The sequence below is a fragment of the Aegilops tauschii genome, chromosome 1, assembly GCF_002575655.3.
Source record: "Aegilops tauschii subsp. strangulata cultivar AL8/78 chromosome 1, Aet v6.0, whole genome shotgun sequence".
Lineage (NCBI taxonomy): Eukaryota > Viridiplantae > Streptophyta > Magnoliopsida > Poales > Poaceae > Aegilops > Aegilops tauschii.
The window spans coordinates 20,629,614-20,642,324 of NC_053035.3; the positions used below are offsets into that span (position 1 = coordinate 20,629,614).

General features: G+C 47.5%; 2 protein-coding genes across 3 annotated transcripts; both read left to right on the forward strand.

Moving 5' to 3' along the window:
• Nucleotides 1-441: 441 nt before the first annotated feature.
• Nucleotides 442-3,080, forward strand: LOC109748529 (E3 ubiquitin-protein ligase XB3). Its single transcript, XM_020307553.4, has 8 exons — nt 442-835; nt 939-998; nt 1,084-1,155; nt 1,254-1,375; nt 1,473-1,613; nt 1,717-1,824; nt 2,077-2,341; nt 2,431-3,080. The coding sequence occupies exons 1-8, from the start codon at nt 653-655 to the stop codon at nt 2,830-2,832; spliced, it is 1,353 nt and encodes a 450-aa protein (XP_020163142.1). The 5' UTR covers nt 442-652; the 3' UTR covers nt 2,833-3,080.
• An 871-nt stretch (nt 3,081-3,951) lies between these two features.
• LOC120962791 (uncharacterized) lies at nt 3,952-7,330 on the forward strand. 2 transcript variants are annotated; one of them, XM_040386812.3, is made up of 2 exons: nt 3,952-6,762; nt 6,858-7,330. In XM_040386812.3, exon 1 carries the CDS (start codon nt 4,105-4,107, stop codon nt 5,179-5,181), a length of 1,077 nt encoding a protein of 358 aa, XP_040242746.1. In that variant the 5' UTR covers nt 3,952-4,104; the 3' UTR covers nt 5,182-6,762; nt 6,858-7,330. The 2 variants fall into 2 exon arrangements, with proteins under 2 accessions (XP_040242746.1, XP_073362798.1); XM_073506697.1 differs by having other exon boundaries at nt 5,162-6,762.
• Nucleotides 7,331-12,711: the final 5,381 nt, after the last annotated feature.

Sequence of the window (12,711 nt, forward strand, 5' to 3'; positions counted from 1 at the left end):
GTCTAAAAAGAGATGCATATTCTTCCTTTAATAGGCATGGGAATTTGTGTTTATCAAAGATTTAGTAACATATGGTTGGATGTTTAAGAGGATAATCCCAGATTTAACTCATTTTGATGTCTAATACGGACAAAATGTTCTTTTAGTGGGATGCGACGTTTTTGTAGGCGTTTGTGATGACCCTCTGACTCAGTATTTTGGAGATGCTCATAAAGATATTGTGTGTACCTTCGTAAGATGAGTGTATTTACGTGTTTGTGAGAAAAACGAATTTATAATATTTTTCTCTAATGTAAGCATTGGAATTTGTTTGCTGGTCACATGATGGGTTGATCCCAACGACCGGCTTGAGTGAGATCACGGGATATTTCCCTCTCTTTTCTTTTCAAACAAAAAGAAAATTAAAATTGGAGAGGAGAGGAGAGAGAAAGGCCCGATAAAAAGGCGTAAAGAGTCCGCGGCTCTCTTTCCCCATTCCCACTCCGCAGTGTCCCCGGCGCGGCGCCCACCCACCCACTTCGCCGGCGGCGGGAGGAGCTTTGGCCGGAGCCTCCCCCGCCGCCGCCGCCGCCGCCGCCGCCACCCTCACCGCCGCATCGCCGCAGGAGGAGGAGGAGGAGGAGGAGGGAGGGAGAAGCCGGGGCACGCGGCCATGGGGCACGGGGTGAGCTGCGCGCGCACCGGCGACGAGCACGACTTCTTCCGCGCGGCCCAGCTCGGGGACCTCGACGCCCTGGGCGCGCTGCTCGCCGCCGACGCCTCCCTCGCCCGCCGCGCCACGCTCTACGACCGTCTCTCCCCGCTCCACATCGCCGCCGCCAATGGCCGCCTCGAGGTCCGTCAAGCGTCCGACGGCAGCTCCTCCCCACCAGCGCAGCCACGGATCGTTTGATCCCCTTCACTTTCTACTGGTCTCTGAGCTTTCTTCCTCCTCGCAGGCGCTCGCCATGTTCCTGGATCGCGGGGCGCAGCCGGACGCCGTGGATCGGCACAAGCAGGTGCGAGATCCCATTCGAAATCTCCCATCTTTTTTCTTCTTCTCCAACAAGTTCCTTCAAAATCTCACCTTGTCTTGTCCTCCAGACCCCCCTGATGCTCGCCGCCATGCACGGCAAGATCGGCTGCGTGCTCAAGCTCCTCCAGGCCGGCGCAAACGTGAGCAAAAAAATAGATCTGCGCACTCATTATCCCGCTGCTCCGCCCGCAGAATCCACTCACTAAATGAGCTTAATTATCATGTGCGCGTTTACCAGATCTTGATGTTCGACTCGGTGCACGCGCGGACCTGCCTCCACCACGCGGCCTACTACGGCCACGTCGACTGCCTGGACGCCATCCTCTCCACGGCGCGGACCACGCCGGTGGCCGGCTCATGGTGAGACCCCGCTCCAGTTCTTGGCTGCGTAGATCTCGCCGGATTGGTTGTTACTAGTTGGCAAGACTGCTCACCTGCCGCTGTCGAAGCTTCGCAGGGGGTTCGCCCGGTTCGTCAACGTCAGGGACGACCACGGCGCCACGCCGCTGCACCTCGCGGCCAGGCAGGGCCGGCCGGGCTGCGTGCAGGTGCTGCTGGAGAACGGCGCCATCGTGTCGGCATTGACCGGATCATATGGGTAATGTCGCCGATCCGTGCCAGCCCTGACAGTTTCTTGGAGATCTGCTCAATTTGGGTACTTGGTTGTGCAAAATGCTCATCTTCATGTGTTCCTGCTGCAGTTTCCCTGGTAGCACGTCGTTGCATTTGGCAGCTCGCAGCGGGGACTTGGATTGCATCCGGAAGCTGCTTGCGTGGGGAGCTGATCGGCTCCAAAGGGACTCTGCTGGGTGAGAACTAGATCCCTGCCATGGGTCTGCCTTACACATTGTTGGTGTATATATAGCAGCACAGTTTGGTTGCTCTGTTGGTAATCCAGTAGAGTAGAACTCAACTAGCCAATTAACAAGTGAACTCACTATAAAGCATTTCCTGAATCCATATTTGGAAAGTTCACTGGCCCCTGCTTGTACTATAACAAACTTTTATGTGCTCGATTGATGAATTAAATCTTATTATGTCAAATGTTGCTGTCCCACCAGGAGAATTCCCTATGTGGTGGCACATAAGCGCAACCATGGGGCATGCGCAGCATTGCTGAACCCTTCCTCGGCAGAGCCCATGGTCTGGCCTTCCCCTCTGAAGTTCATCAGCGAGCTCGACCCGGAAGCCAAGGCACTGCTGGAAGCGGCCCTGATGGAGGCCAACAGGGAGAGGGAGAAGAAGATCTTGAAGGACGCAAAGTGCTCGCCGCAGTCCCCTTTGCAATACGATGATGATCACATCGACGACGACATGTTCTCGGAGGTATCATCCGGTTCTTGATTTCCCATAGCACATTAGATGATCTAATTGGCTAGTGAGACTGACGATGCATCATTTGTATTTGTGCACAGGTGAGCGACACGGAGCTGTGCTGCATCTGCTTCGACCAGGCGTGCACCATCGAGGTGCAGGACTGCGGGCACCAGATGTGCGCGCCCTGCACGCTGGCGCTGTGCTGCCACAACAAGCCCAACCCGGCGACCCTGACCCTGCCCTCGCCGGCGTGCCCGTTCTGCCGCGGCAGCATCTCGCGGCTGGTGGTGGCCCAGACCCAGACAGCAGACAACGGCGACCCCGACAGGCCAGCCTCCCCGCAGCTCGCGCACCGGCGGTCCCGGCGCTCTCACAACCTCAGTGAGGGCAGCAGCAGCTTCAAGGGGCTGTCCTCGGCCATCTCCAAGATCGCGCGCGGCTCGAGCCGGATGGCCGAGAGCGACGGCGCTGCGATGGACAAGCCCGAGCACGATCTGTGACGGAGGCAGAACACACACACAAGACGGACATTGCCAGTGAGCTCATATTTTGGATTCCCCGGCTTCTGAAAATCCCAGATGATGAGAAGAGAAGCGGAAAAATTCCATGGAAGCTTTAGGTAGGGACCAAATAAGCATCCTCCATTTCCCACCCATCCTTTTGTTTGTCTGCCTGTATTTTTGGAGTCGCCGGCCAATCTCGGAAATGCATATATGCTGATCTCTGGAATGAGACGAGCTGTTCATCATAGTCTGGTGTTGGCGAATGATGCAGAGATCTGATCTGACTGTGGGAGCTGCCATTGCTGCTGCTTCACAGTCCAATGATATCTGAATCTGGCCTGCCGCGGCCATGCCATGGCATGTGAGCGCTGTCCCCCACTGTCCTGTGCGTTGGATCACGGCCATTTTTGGCCCTTAATGCCTGTTGTTTAATGGCAGCGCGGCGGCAGGGTGGTCCGGTCCTTGGATCGCCATGACTGACTTTGGCTGCTGCTGCTGCCTAGATGAGTTGATGACATTGTAGATGGTGCTACTCCCACTTGATCTGTCACTCTCCGGCCAATGCTTGCTGTAATGTTTCCTTTGTCCGTGTTGCAAATCACCATCTAAATCATCACTGGAATATGCAATTGAAAAAAGTCCATTTTACTACCCTGAACAAAGTTGGTGGTTCACATCGACCCCTGATCTATTTTTCTGCCCCTTTCACCCCCTGATCAAACCCATACCAGACAAAAAAAACCCCTTGGTGGTTTGTCTCGACCTGGAGCTGACGTGGCGGTGGACAAGGGTGGTTTTTACCGGCTGGAGTGGTAGAGCTGCCCCCCACCCGTTCGTTCTGTTTTCCACAAATTCCCCAATCCCCTCCCTCTCCGCCGCCGCCGATGGAATCGTCGCGGCGGCGCTGAGCCGAAACCATCGAAGGTGCTCGGACTGGCGGTGGCGGCAGTGTGCCACGGTGAATCAACCCCAATCCCTCTTTTCCGCGCGACCGCGCCACCTCTCTTGTCCCCATCCTCAAAACCCTAGCGTGACGGCGCATTCGATGCGGCGGCGGGACTGGTAGGGGTGGACTGAGTGTTTCCGCGGCGTCGGCAAATTGAGGTTAGTCTCATCTCCTTCCCCTACTACACATGGCTGTAGTTGATTCATCTGTTAATGGTCTGGGTCGAGTAGAATGAAGGAGAAGTTCCTGTTTTTAGAGATTTAAGTGTTGCTCTAGTTGATTGCTTGATTTAAGAGTTGCTTCATTGTTTTTTAGGATCAACAATGGACAATCTTGATTGGTTAGGCCTTCGTGTCTATTACAATGGTGAATTTGAATATTCAGAGAAGTGTTGCTCTTACGTTGGTGGTTCTGTTGAGGTCACTTTTATGCAGAGGGACAAGTTGTCCTTAGCATCTGTCAGGGAGCAGATTGCAGACATAAAGATGACATACCATGGTGAGTCTTTGACAGACAATCATAGGCTCTACTGGCTGTTTCCTGGAATGAATGTTAGAGATGGGCTGAGAAGGTTAGAGACTGATGCAAATGTGTATTTTATGGAGAGATGCATTACAGATGGTGGTGTTGTGGACATATATGTGAACTTGGAAACTGAAGGTGGAGAAGAACAAAATAAAGGAAATGTAGAAGAGCAACAAGAGAACACTGAAAATCCTGGAACTGAAAGTCAACAAGAGCACACTGACAGTGATTGGCAGACAGAGCATGAAGAGGACCTAGATGATTGCTCTGATGAGGCTGCGGATGAGCATGAGCATGAGGATGCTGCTGGAACTGCAGCAAATGTGAAACCTGAAGGTGGAGAAGAGATCAATGCAGAAAATAAAGAAGAGGTTGCTGCTGATGAATGTGAAGACCTGGATTGGTGTCCTGGAGATGCAGATAGTTCAGGGGAAGATGATGAAGCAGAGGAGCTGAGAAAGCATGCTAAGGAAGTGCTTAGAAAGATAAGGATGAACTTGCCACTTGATGAAGAGAAGGAGATCAAGGAAAATACAGCACAGTTAATCCTTGTAGATGAAATGGATGAGGGAAATGACACTCCTTACATGGATTCCAGTGAGGAGTACAGTTATGATGAGGATGAGTTTGGAAATTTCATTAGGAGGGAATCAAGATTTCCAAGATTTGATAGCAAGGCTGCAATTCCTGTCTTTTGCCTTGGCATGGCATTTAGGGGGAGAAAACAGTTCAAGAATGCTGTTGTGAAATATGGTCTAGCAATGAGGAGACAAATTACCTTCATAAAGGATGAGGCTAATAGGATTAGAGCAAAATGCTCTTGGCCTGAGTGTCCATGGTTGATATATGCTGGACATGTGAGCTCTAATGACTAGTTTCAAGTGATCACATTTGTAGACAACCACATATGCCCCCAGAGGAGAGACAACAGATTGGTTACTGCAGCTAGAATAGCAGATAAGTATGAGAGAATTATGAAGGCCAATCCTGGATGGAAAATCAAATCTATCAAGGAAACTGTCAGGTTGGAGATGTTTGCAGATGTGCATGTCTCCAAGATAAAGAAAGCAAAGGCAATTGTGAGAAGAAGAGTTAGAGAAGCAATGCATGAAGAATATGCTAGGGTTTTTGATTATCAACTAGAAATATTGAGGAGCAATCCAGGTAGCACTGTTGCAGTAGTGCTAAATCCAAAGGAAAGTGCCCCTGTTTTTCAGAGATTATATGTGTGTTTCCATGCCTGCAAAAGAGGTTTCATAGAAGGTTGCAGGAAAGTTGTAGGATTGGATGGTTGCTTCTTTAAAGGAGCCCAGAGTGGAGAACTGTTGTGTGCTCTTGGGAGAGATGCCAATGGGCAAATGTATCCAATAGCCTGGGCTGCTGTAGAGGTTGAGAACAAAGACTCTTGGTTCTGGTTTATGGCTCTGCTAAACAAAGACTTGGAAATTGAAAATCAAGGAGAAGGGTGGGTCTTTATATCAGATCAACAAAAAGGCCTCATCAATGCTGTGTCCAAGGTTGTTTCAAATGCTGAGCATAGGAATTGTGCTAGGCATATCTATGCTAATTGGAAGAAAAAGCATAGAGATCAAGCATATCAGAAAAGATTTTGGGCTTGTGCAAAATCTTCAAACAGGATACACTTCAACTTGAACAGGGCCAAACTTGCTCAACTCACACCAGATGGAGCAAGAGACATGATGCAATCAGGCCCAGAACATTGGTGTAGAGCTTGGTTCAAAGAAGGTTCATGTTGTGATTCTGTGGATAATAACATGTGTGAGAGTTTTAACAACTGGATAGTAGAGTACAGAGGGTTGCCTATTATCAGCATGTTTGAAGCAATTAGAGCAAAGGTCACTAAAAGAATTCAAGTAAACAGAGCAATGCCTGCAAAATGGAATGGAACTATTTGTCCTAAAATTATGAAAAAGGTCAACAAGCTGATACAGCTTACTGAGAAGTGTGAGACAATATGGAATGGAAAAGATGGATATGAGGTGAAACTAGGGAAGCATGGTTTCAAAGTTGACATGGAAGCTAAAATATGTTCATGTAGATATTGGCAACTGTCTGGAATTCCATGTGTTCATGCTCTTGCAGCATCTCAATGTGGTCCTGATGACATTGTTTCACTCATTGCAAGCTGCTACACAATTGAAGCTTACAACAGGACTTATGAGCATTGCTTGATGCCAATGGAAGGCATGCCTAGCTGGCCTGTGTCTGACAGACCAAGGCCAGCTGTTCCAGGCTATGTGCAAATGCCTGGGAGACCTAGGACTGAGAGAAGAAGAGGTGCAGATGAGCCTCCAAAACATCCACACAAGCTTTCAAAAATTGGAAGAAAAGGTAAGTGCAGTCTGTGTGGACAACCTGGGCACAACATGAGAAAGTGCACAAGTAATCCCAACAGGGGGAAATACAAGAATAAGAAGAGAAAGAAAGAGACAAAGGTGTGTACTGTCATACTATCATATAGGTAATTCTTTTCTTGTTTTTGTCTTATTCTGATGTAACTAACAATTATTTTCTCTTTATTCTGTTGTAGCAAAATGAACCAAGAACATCACAGAGAGTCACTAAGGGAACATCTACAGGGGACAGGGCACAATCTTCACAACAGGGCACCCAGCAACATTCTTCACATCAAGGCACACAACACCAATCTTCACAGCAGGGCACCCAAACCAAACCTACAAGTGGAAGGGCCCCTAAACAAGTCAACAAAACTGCACCTAAAGATAAAATGTGCAAGAGACCAGGAGCAACTTCTAGGCAGAGGAGGACCGTGAGCATGTTTGATGAACTTAGGAGTTAGATACCTGGACCTGTTTACTTTACAAACCTGGTGGCTGTAGCTGCTTGGTTTGCTGGTTATTTGCTGGATTATGAAGTAGTGTGTTGGCTGGAGAACATGAAGTACTTATGTTTGTGTGTTTTGTGCTTGCTGGCTAAAGATTATGAAGTACTGTTCACAAGTCTGTTTGCATTCATAACAGCTAAATTCAATTGCTTCTGTGTTTTTTGAAGTGGAAATGAATTTCAAATGATTGCAATAATTAAAGTGCTATAAGAAGAAACAACATCAAACTGCTAGTACATAATTAACTGTTGACAGGTTCATTACACATCATCTGGCACACATTTGGCACACATTTGGCACACACCAAGTCCACTGGATTAACACATTTGCCACACACTAACTCCACTAGTACATAATTAATAGAAGTTAACACAAGATCAAACTGCTTCTGACTCTCCAGTCCCATCTATCTTTCCCAGCTTGGTCTTGAATATGTGCTTGCGACTGAGGTGTTCACCTTCAGCTGGTAGCCACTCAGCAGGCAAGTCCTCAGCTAGCAGAGGACCACGATCAATCACCTCTTTCATATGGCACAAAACAGGATACAACAGTGTCCTCTTCTTCTTTGGCGACGACGGCCCGTAGTCACCCAAATCAAACTGCATTGCTTCGTACTCATCCATCGACTCAGGTTGCTTGTTAAACAGAGTTGGCTCAGGTATCTCAATTGTCACCAACTTGCCAACATAGAACGGGTCACGAAGCCAAGCCATTACCTCGAGCTCGTGGCGGTTTGTCGGCGGCAGGATCTCGATGAGTTCGCCACCGAGGTCTTTCAGAACTGCTTTCACCAATTCCGTCGTCCAGGACTGGTTGGGGAGGCCTTCGAAGCTGAGCTTGCACCTGTACTCCAAAGCACCCGGCTCAGCACGAATGAATCTGCTCCAGCGTGTAAACTGGATCCAGCGGCGGCAGCACTTGAACTTCATCGACGAAAAGGGCACATCGGTGCACTTCTCCTCCGTTGAGAAGGTGAGCCACAGGTCGTGAGGGGGGCACGCGACCTCGATGACCACCTCCGACGCCACCACGCTGCAACGCTCCTCCAAGGCTGCCAGAAGAGCTGTCGGCGTCACGCTCTCCTCGCCATCACCAACCGCCGTGGCCAGCAGCACGTACCGGCGGTAGCGGAGCTCGAGCGCATCCATGGACGGAGTGCGGGGGATGAGAACATGGCTCGTCTCCAGTCGGCGAGAAGGCTCTCCTCGCCGCCAAACCTCCTGCGGGAACGACCTATCCAGCAAGCTACGTGTAGGTTGGACGGTGGCGACGACCGGGGCTGCGCCACCACCGCCGTCAGTGCTCGCGCCATCGACGGACACGGTGGTGGAGGTAACGCTACCGCCGCCCATGGAAGCTAGGGTTAGGGATTTCGTTGCGGGAGAGAAAGAGAGAATGGGGAATTTTTCACACGACCACACCAGCCGGTAAAAAACCACCCTTGTCCACCGCCACGTCAGCTCCAGGTCAAGACAAACCATCAAGGGTTTTTTTTGTCTGGTATGGTTTTGATCAGGGGTGAAAGGGGCAGAAAAATAGATCAGGGGGTGATGTGAACCACCAACTTTGTTCAGAGTAGTAAAATGAATTTTTTTCTATGCAATTTTACAAGTCTTGAAGTGGGCAAAAAATATCTATGAGCAGGACCTGCTGCATGAAAGAGAGCGAGCTGTTGGTGTGGACCGTAGCGTAGTGAAATTTCAAAGGAGAGTGGTCGTGTTTCCTGTATGCGCAAGGAGACAAGCAGCTTTCATTTGACCGGGCCGTCACACGGCACGGGCTGTAAACGTGTCCACCTACGTCAGGGGATCTGACCTCCTAGTGCTTCGTGTGACGGAGCACGAGGAGGCAAAAATATCTTTGGAACTTGCTTTATTATCCTGTAATTTTATAGTGGCGAGCCTGCACTATGCAAAAGGTTGGTTGTAACGAGGAGTATCATATATTAGTATCATACATATGCATATCATACTAGTGTATGACACTATCTTCGTAATGCGTAGTATCATATAATAATATCATATATTATTATCATATAGTATGTTATTTATTGCTATGCATGATACATATTAGCATTACATTTATTACGATACGGTATCATGATATGACACTCAACGCTTTTTTTTATTTAATTCTATGACACCTCATCATAATTATCTAGTTGACATGCATGATGCTAGTTAGCTATGATACTATTATTACGATCAGCCTAACCACTTGGAAAAAAATATCCCTGGAATTTGCTTATCATACTCTCGTAGCGGTGTATTAGTCCTAACCACCTGGAGAAAAATATGTGGGGTGGCGTCACGTCTCATGACCCGACAAAAGATGAAGTCTGCCCATCTTTCTGAGGTGTGTTAATTTTTTTGTTTGCGAGTCTGAGGTGGGTTAGTTTGTTGCTAACTCCAACGCGTTAGTGACGGGACATTGCAACTCTGCGTCGTTTTTCATCTATGCTCCACTGGCGCCATCATACCTTTTGGTGTCTATTTACCTTTTTTTTTCTCGAAAAGGAGGGTAACCCTCGGCCATGTGTCCATTTACCTTTGAGTGCCCTCACCTTTTTTAAGCAAGCTTTCAAGCCATCCATATTCAATCATGACAGTACAACGAACACCACAAATAAAACAAAATACATTCAGGATTCATAGATCACCTAGCGATGACTACTAGCACTGAAGCGAGCCAACGACGCACCCTTGTTATCACCCCTCCTTTGCTAGAGTCAGGCAAAATTTGTCGTAGTAGACAGTCAGGAAGTCGTTGTGCTAAGACCCCATAGGACCAGCGCAGCAGAACGACAACCGCCGTCGATGAAAAGTAGTCTAGATCGGAAGGATCCAACCTGAAAACACACGAACGTAGACGAACTACGACCTGTCCCGAGCAAATCCACCAAAAACAGATCTGTCGGAGACACAGCTCCACACGCCCACCGACGATGGTAGACACACCATTGGGACGTGGGGTGAGGCGGGAGAACCTTATTTCATCTTCAGGGAGCCGCCACCGTCTCACCTTCTCGAGCAGAACAAAAACCCTAACAAAACTCGAATGAACATATAAAAACAGAGCCCTCCCGTCGGAAAGGACCGGGATCCACCGCGCCGCCATGGCCCTAAGGCGACGGAGACGAGGCGGATCGGCGGCGGCACCGGCAGGAGGCAGAGGAACCCTAGGCTTTTCTTAGGGAAGGAGGCGGGAGTATGATTTTCACAATGAACCATTACAAAATGCATCGAAACACTCGCCAACTTCACAATATGTCGGTGTTGATCTTTGGTGAATCTGGTTGGATCAAGTCTTTGTTCTTCTTCGGTGGATCTATCTTGATTCGACAGACCATAGCCTTTGTTTGTTTGTTTACATGTTGGTCATGATCATTACGATCTATTGGTTTTTTTTATTGTCGGTGACAGTTGCTGTTTTATTGCGCAGATCCTCTAATGCATTGGCATGACAACTTCTCGACTGTCTACTACGATAAAGTTTGCCCGGCTACAGTGAGGGAGAGGCGACCACAACGGCGTGCTTTCGACTCGTCCCAGTGCTTGTAGTCATCCTCAGGTGGTTCATGGGCCAGGTTATAATTTTTGTTACCTCTGCTGATCTTTGTACTACATGACATGACAGATTATGAATAGATTAATTTTTTCTTGAAAAATATTGGAAGAAGAGATAACTGGCACTCAACTCCCCCGGATAGGATCCAGATTTGAGCAAAGGCAGCCCCTCGCTCCCTACAAGCATCGTGCTGCCATACCGACGTGTGATTCCACTCCATGTTGGACAGGAGAATGGAAATGTATGGCGCCGGCGGTATGGGTAGCTGGCCGTGATGGTATGGGGAAATACTCGAGGAGGAACGACCACTGTTGCGTTCGGTTCTCACCTCACTGTGCCACTAACCAGGAATGCTTCCCCCCTAGCTATACAGTCCACACCGACCACTTTCATCAGAGTTCGCAGCAGCAGCTTCTTTTTTCCATCAGGCCCATTCCTGCAAGTGTAATAGTTGGAGATGACCAGCTCTTCACCGCTCTTTGAGAGAGGAGAATAGGGCTCGCAGTCAGCAAGGTTGCAGCATACATCTATGGCGCAGCATGCTTTTCCGTATATTGCAACTTGCTAGCCTTATTTGAGAACTCCTGATATGGTTAGCTCGGTCTATTTTTACCTTTTCATGTCATGTTACTGTGTATGATATTCAGGCGGTTAAGGTTTCGCGAATTTTCAAGAAGCTCTCCAACAACTTTCAAAGTTGACCGCTTATTTCCTAAGGAATCCATGCCAAGCTGATTAGAGCATGGATAATAGTATAGCAAGCTGTTGTCTATATAGAGATGTTATGTCAACAAGAGTTAACATTATTAATTACTAGCAAAAGAGTCCGTGCGTTGCAACGGGAGAAAAACACAACACACACTCTTAACTGAACAACCATCACTCAAGACCACAATAGGCCCATCTCCTTTATTTAAGCGACGGGTCATATTCGTGTTGCCGCTTATCCTTCTTCTCACCATCGCCGGCGATGGCCTTAGTGTTCACACAAAACAAAACGTGTTTGAATGTGGTTAATCCTAAGACGTCTCTCTCTCCCTCTCTCCTCCCTCTACCTCTCTCTCTCCCTCTCTCCTCCCTCTCCCTCTCTCTCTCTCTCTCGCTTTCTCTCACACTCGCGATGAGAAGTCTGTACGAAAGAAAAATGGATCATGCGCTATAGTTATAAGTTTGCTTCCAAAACAATATCTAAAAATATTTAACAGGTAAAGTTAACATCATATTCAGATTTCACACATTTTTCTAATCAAATTTCATATATAACATGTTAAAATCGGAGTTACGGTTTAAAAGATACGTATAATTTAGAAAACCATTTGTTTGACTTAAATATCTTCCAAAATAATATTTATAAATACTTAACAGGTTAAAATAATCTTATATTCATATTCTACATATTTTTCTAATCAAATTTCATATATAACATGTTTAAATCGGAGTTACGGTTTAAAAGATATGGATGGTTTAGAAAAGCATTTGTTTGACTTAAGTATGATCCGCAGATGAAATACCTAAAAAGTCAGGGTTTTTTTTTCGAAAAACTGTAAAATAACGGTTCGGTATGACTTAAATCCGGACTGCGGGTTGATTTCATGAAAACGCAGGGGCTTTTTTGCAAAACGGTGCGACGGACAAGCAGAAACCCTACGTGCTTTATTATTAGGTAGAGATTCGTACAATAGGGTTGGTCATAAGATTGGCTATACGTTTATAACTTTTTTTTAACTTTCTCTCTACCTCTTTCCTCCCATTAAATATTTTTACTTAGGAGCATGCGTAGAGGCTGGCTCTTGCATTAGAGCATATACAATAATGGGCTTATAGTCCGCTTACATGATACTTTTGCCTATATGGAGGAGAGAGACATGGAAAATGGTGGGAGTGAGCTGTCATGCAAGATTATAGCTATATATGCAAATGTAATAAATATGAAGAAAAAGATAAAAAGAAAGTGAAATAAATATTACTTTTA

Excerpts from the sequence above, each read along its gene's own strand:
- LOC109748529 (XM_020307553.4), top strand. The coding sequence starts at position 653 with ATGGGGCACGGGGTGAGCTGCGCGCGCACCGGCGACGAGCACGACTTC. Across the intron at positions 836-938 it reads CCGCCAATGGCCGCCTCGAG|GCGCTCGCCATGTTCCTGGA; the intron begins GTCCGTCAAGCG and ends TCCTCCTCGCAG. Across the intron at positions 999-1,083 it reads CCGTGGATCGGCACAAGCAG|ACCCCCCTGATGCTCGCCGC; the intron begins GTGCGAGATCCC and ends CTTGTCCTCCAG.
- LOC120962791 (XM_073506697.1), top strand. The coding sequence starts at position 5,281 with ATGAAGGCCAATCCTGGATGGAAAATCAAATCTATCAAGGAAACTGTC. Across the intron at positions 6,763-6,857 it reads AGAGAAAGAAAGAGACAAAG|CAAAATGAACCAAGAACATC; the intron begins GTGTGTACTGTC and ends ATTCTGTTGTAG.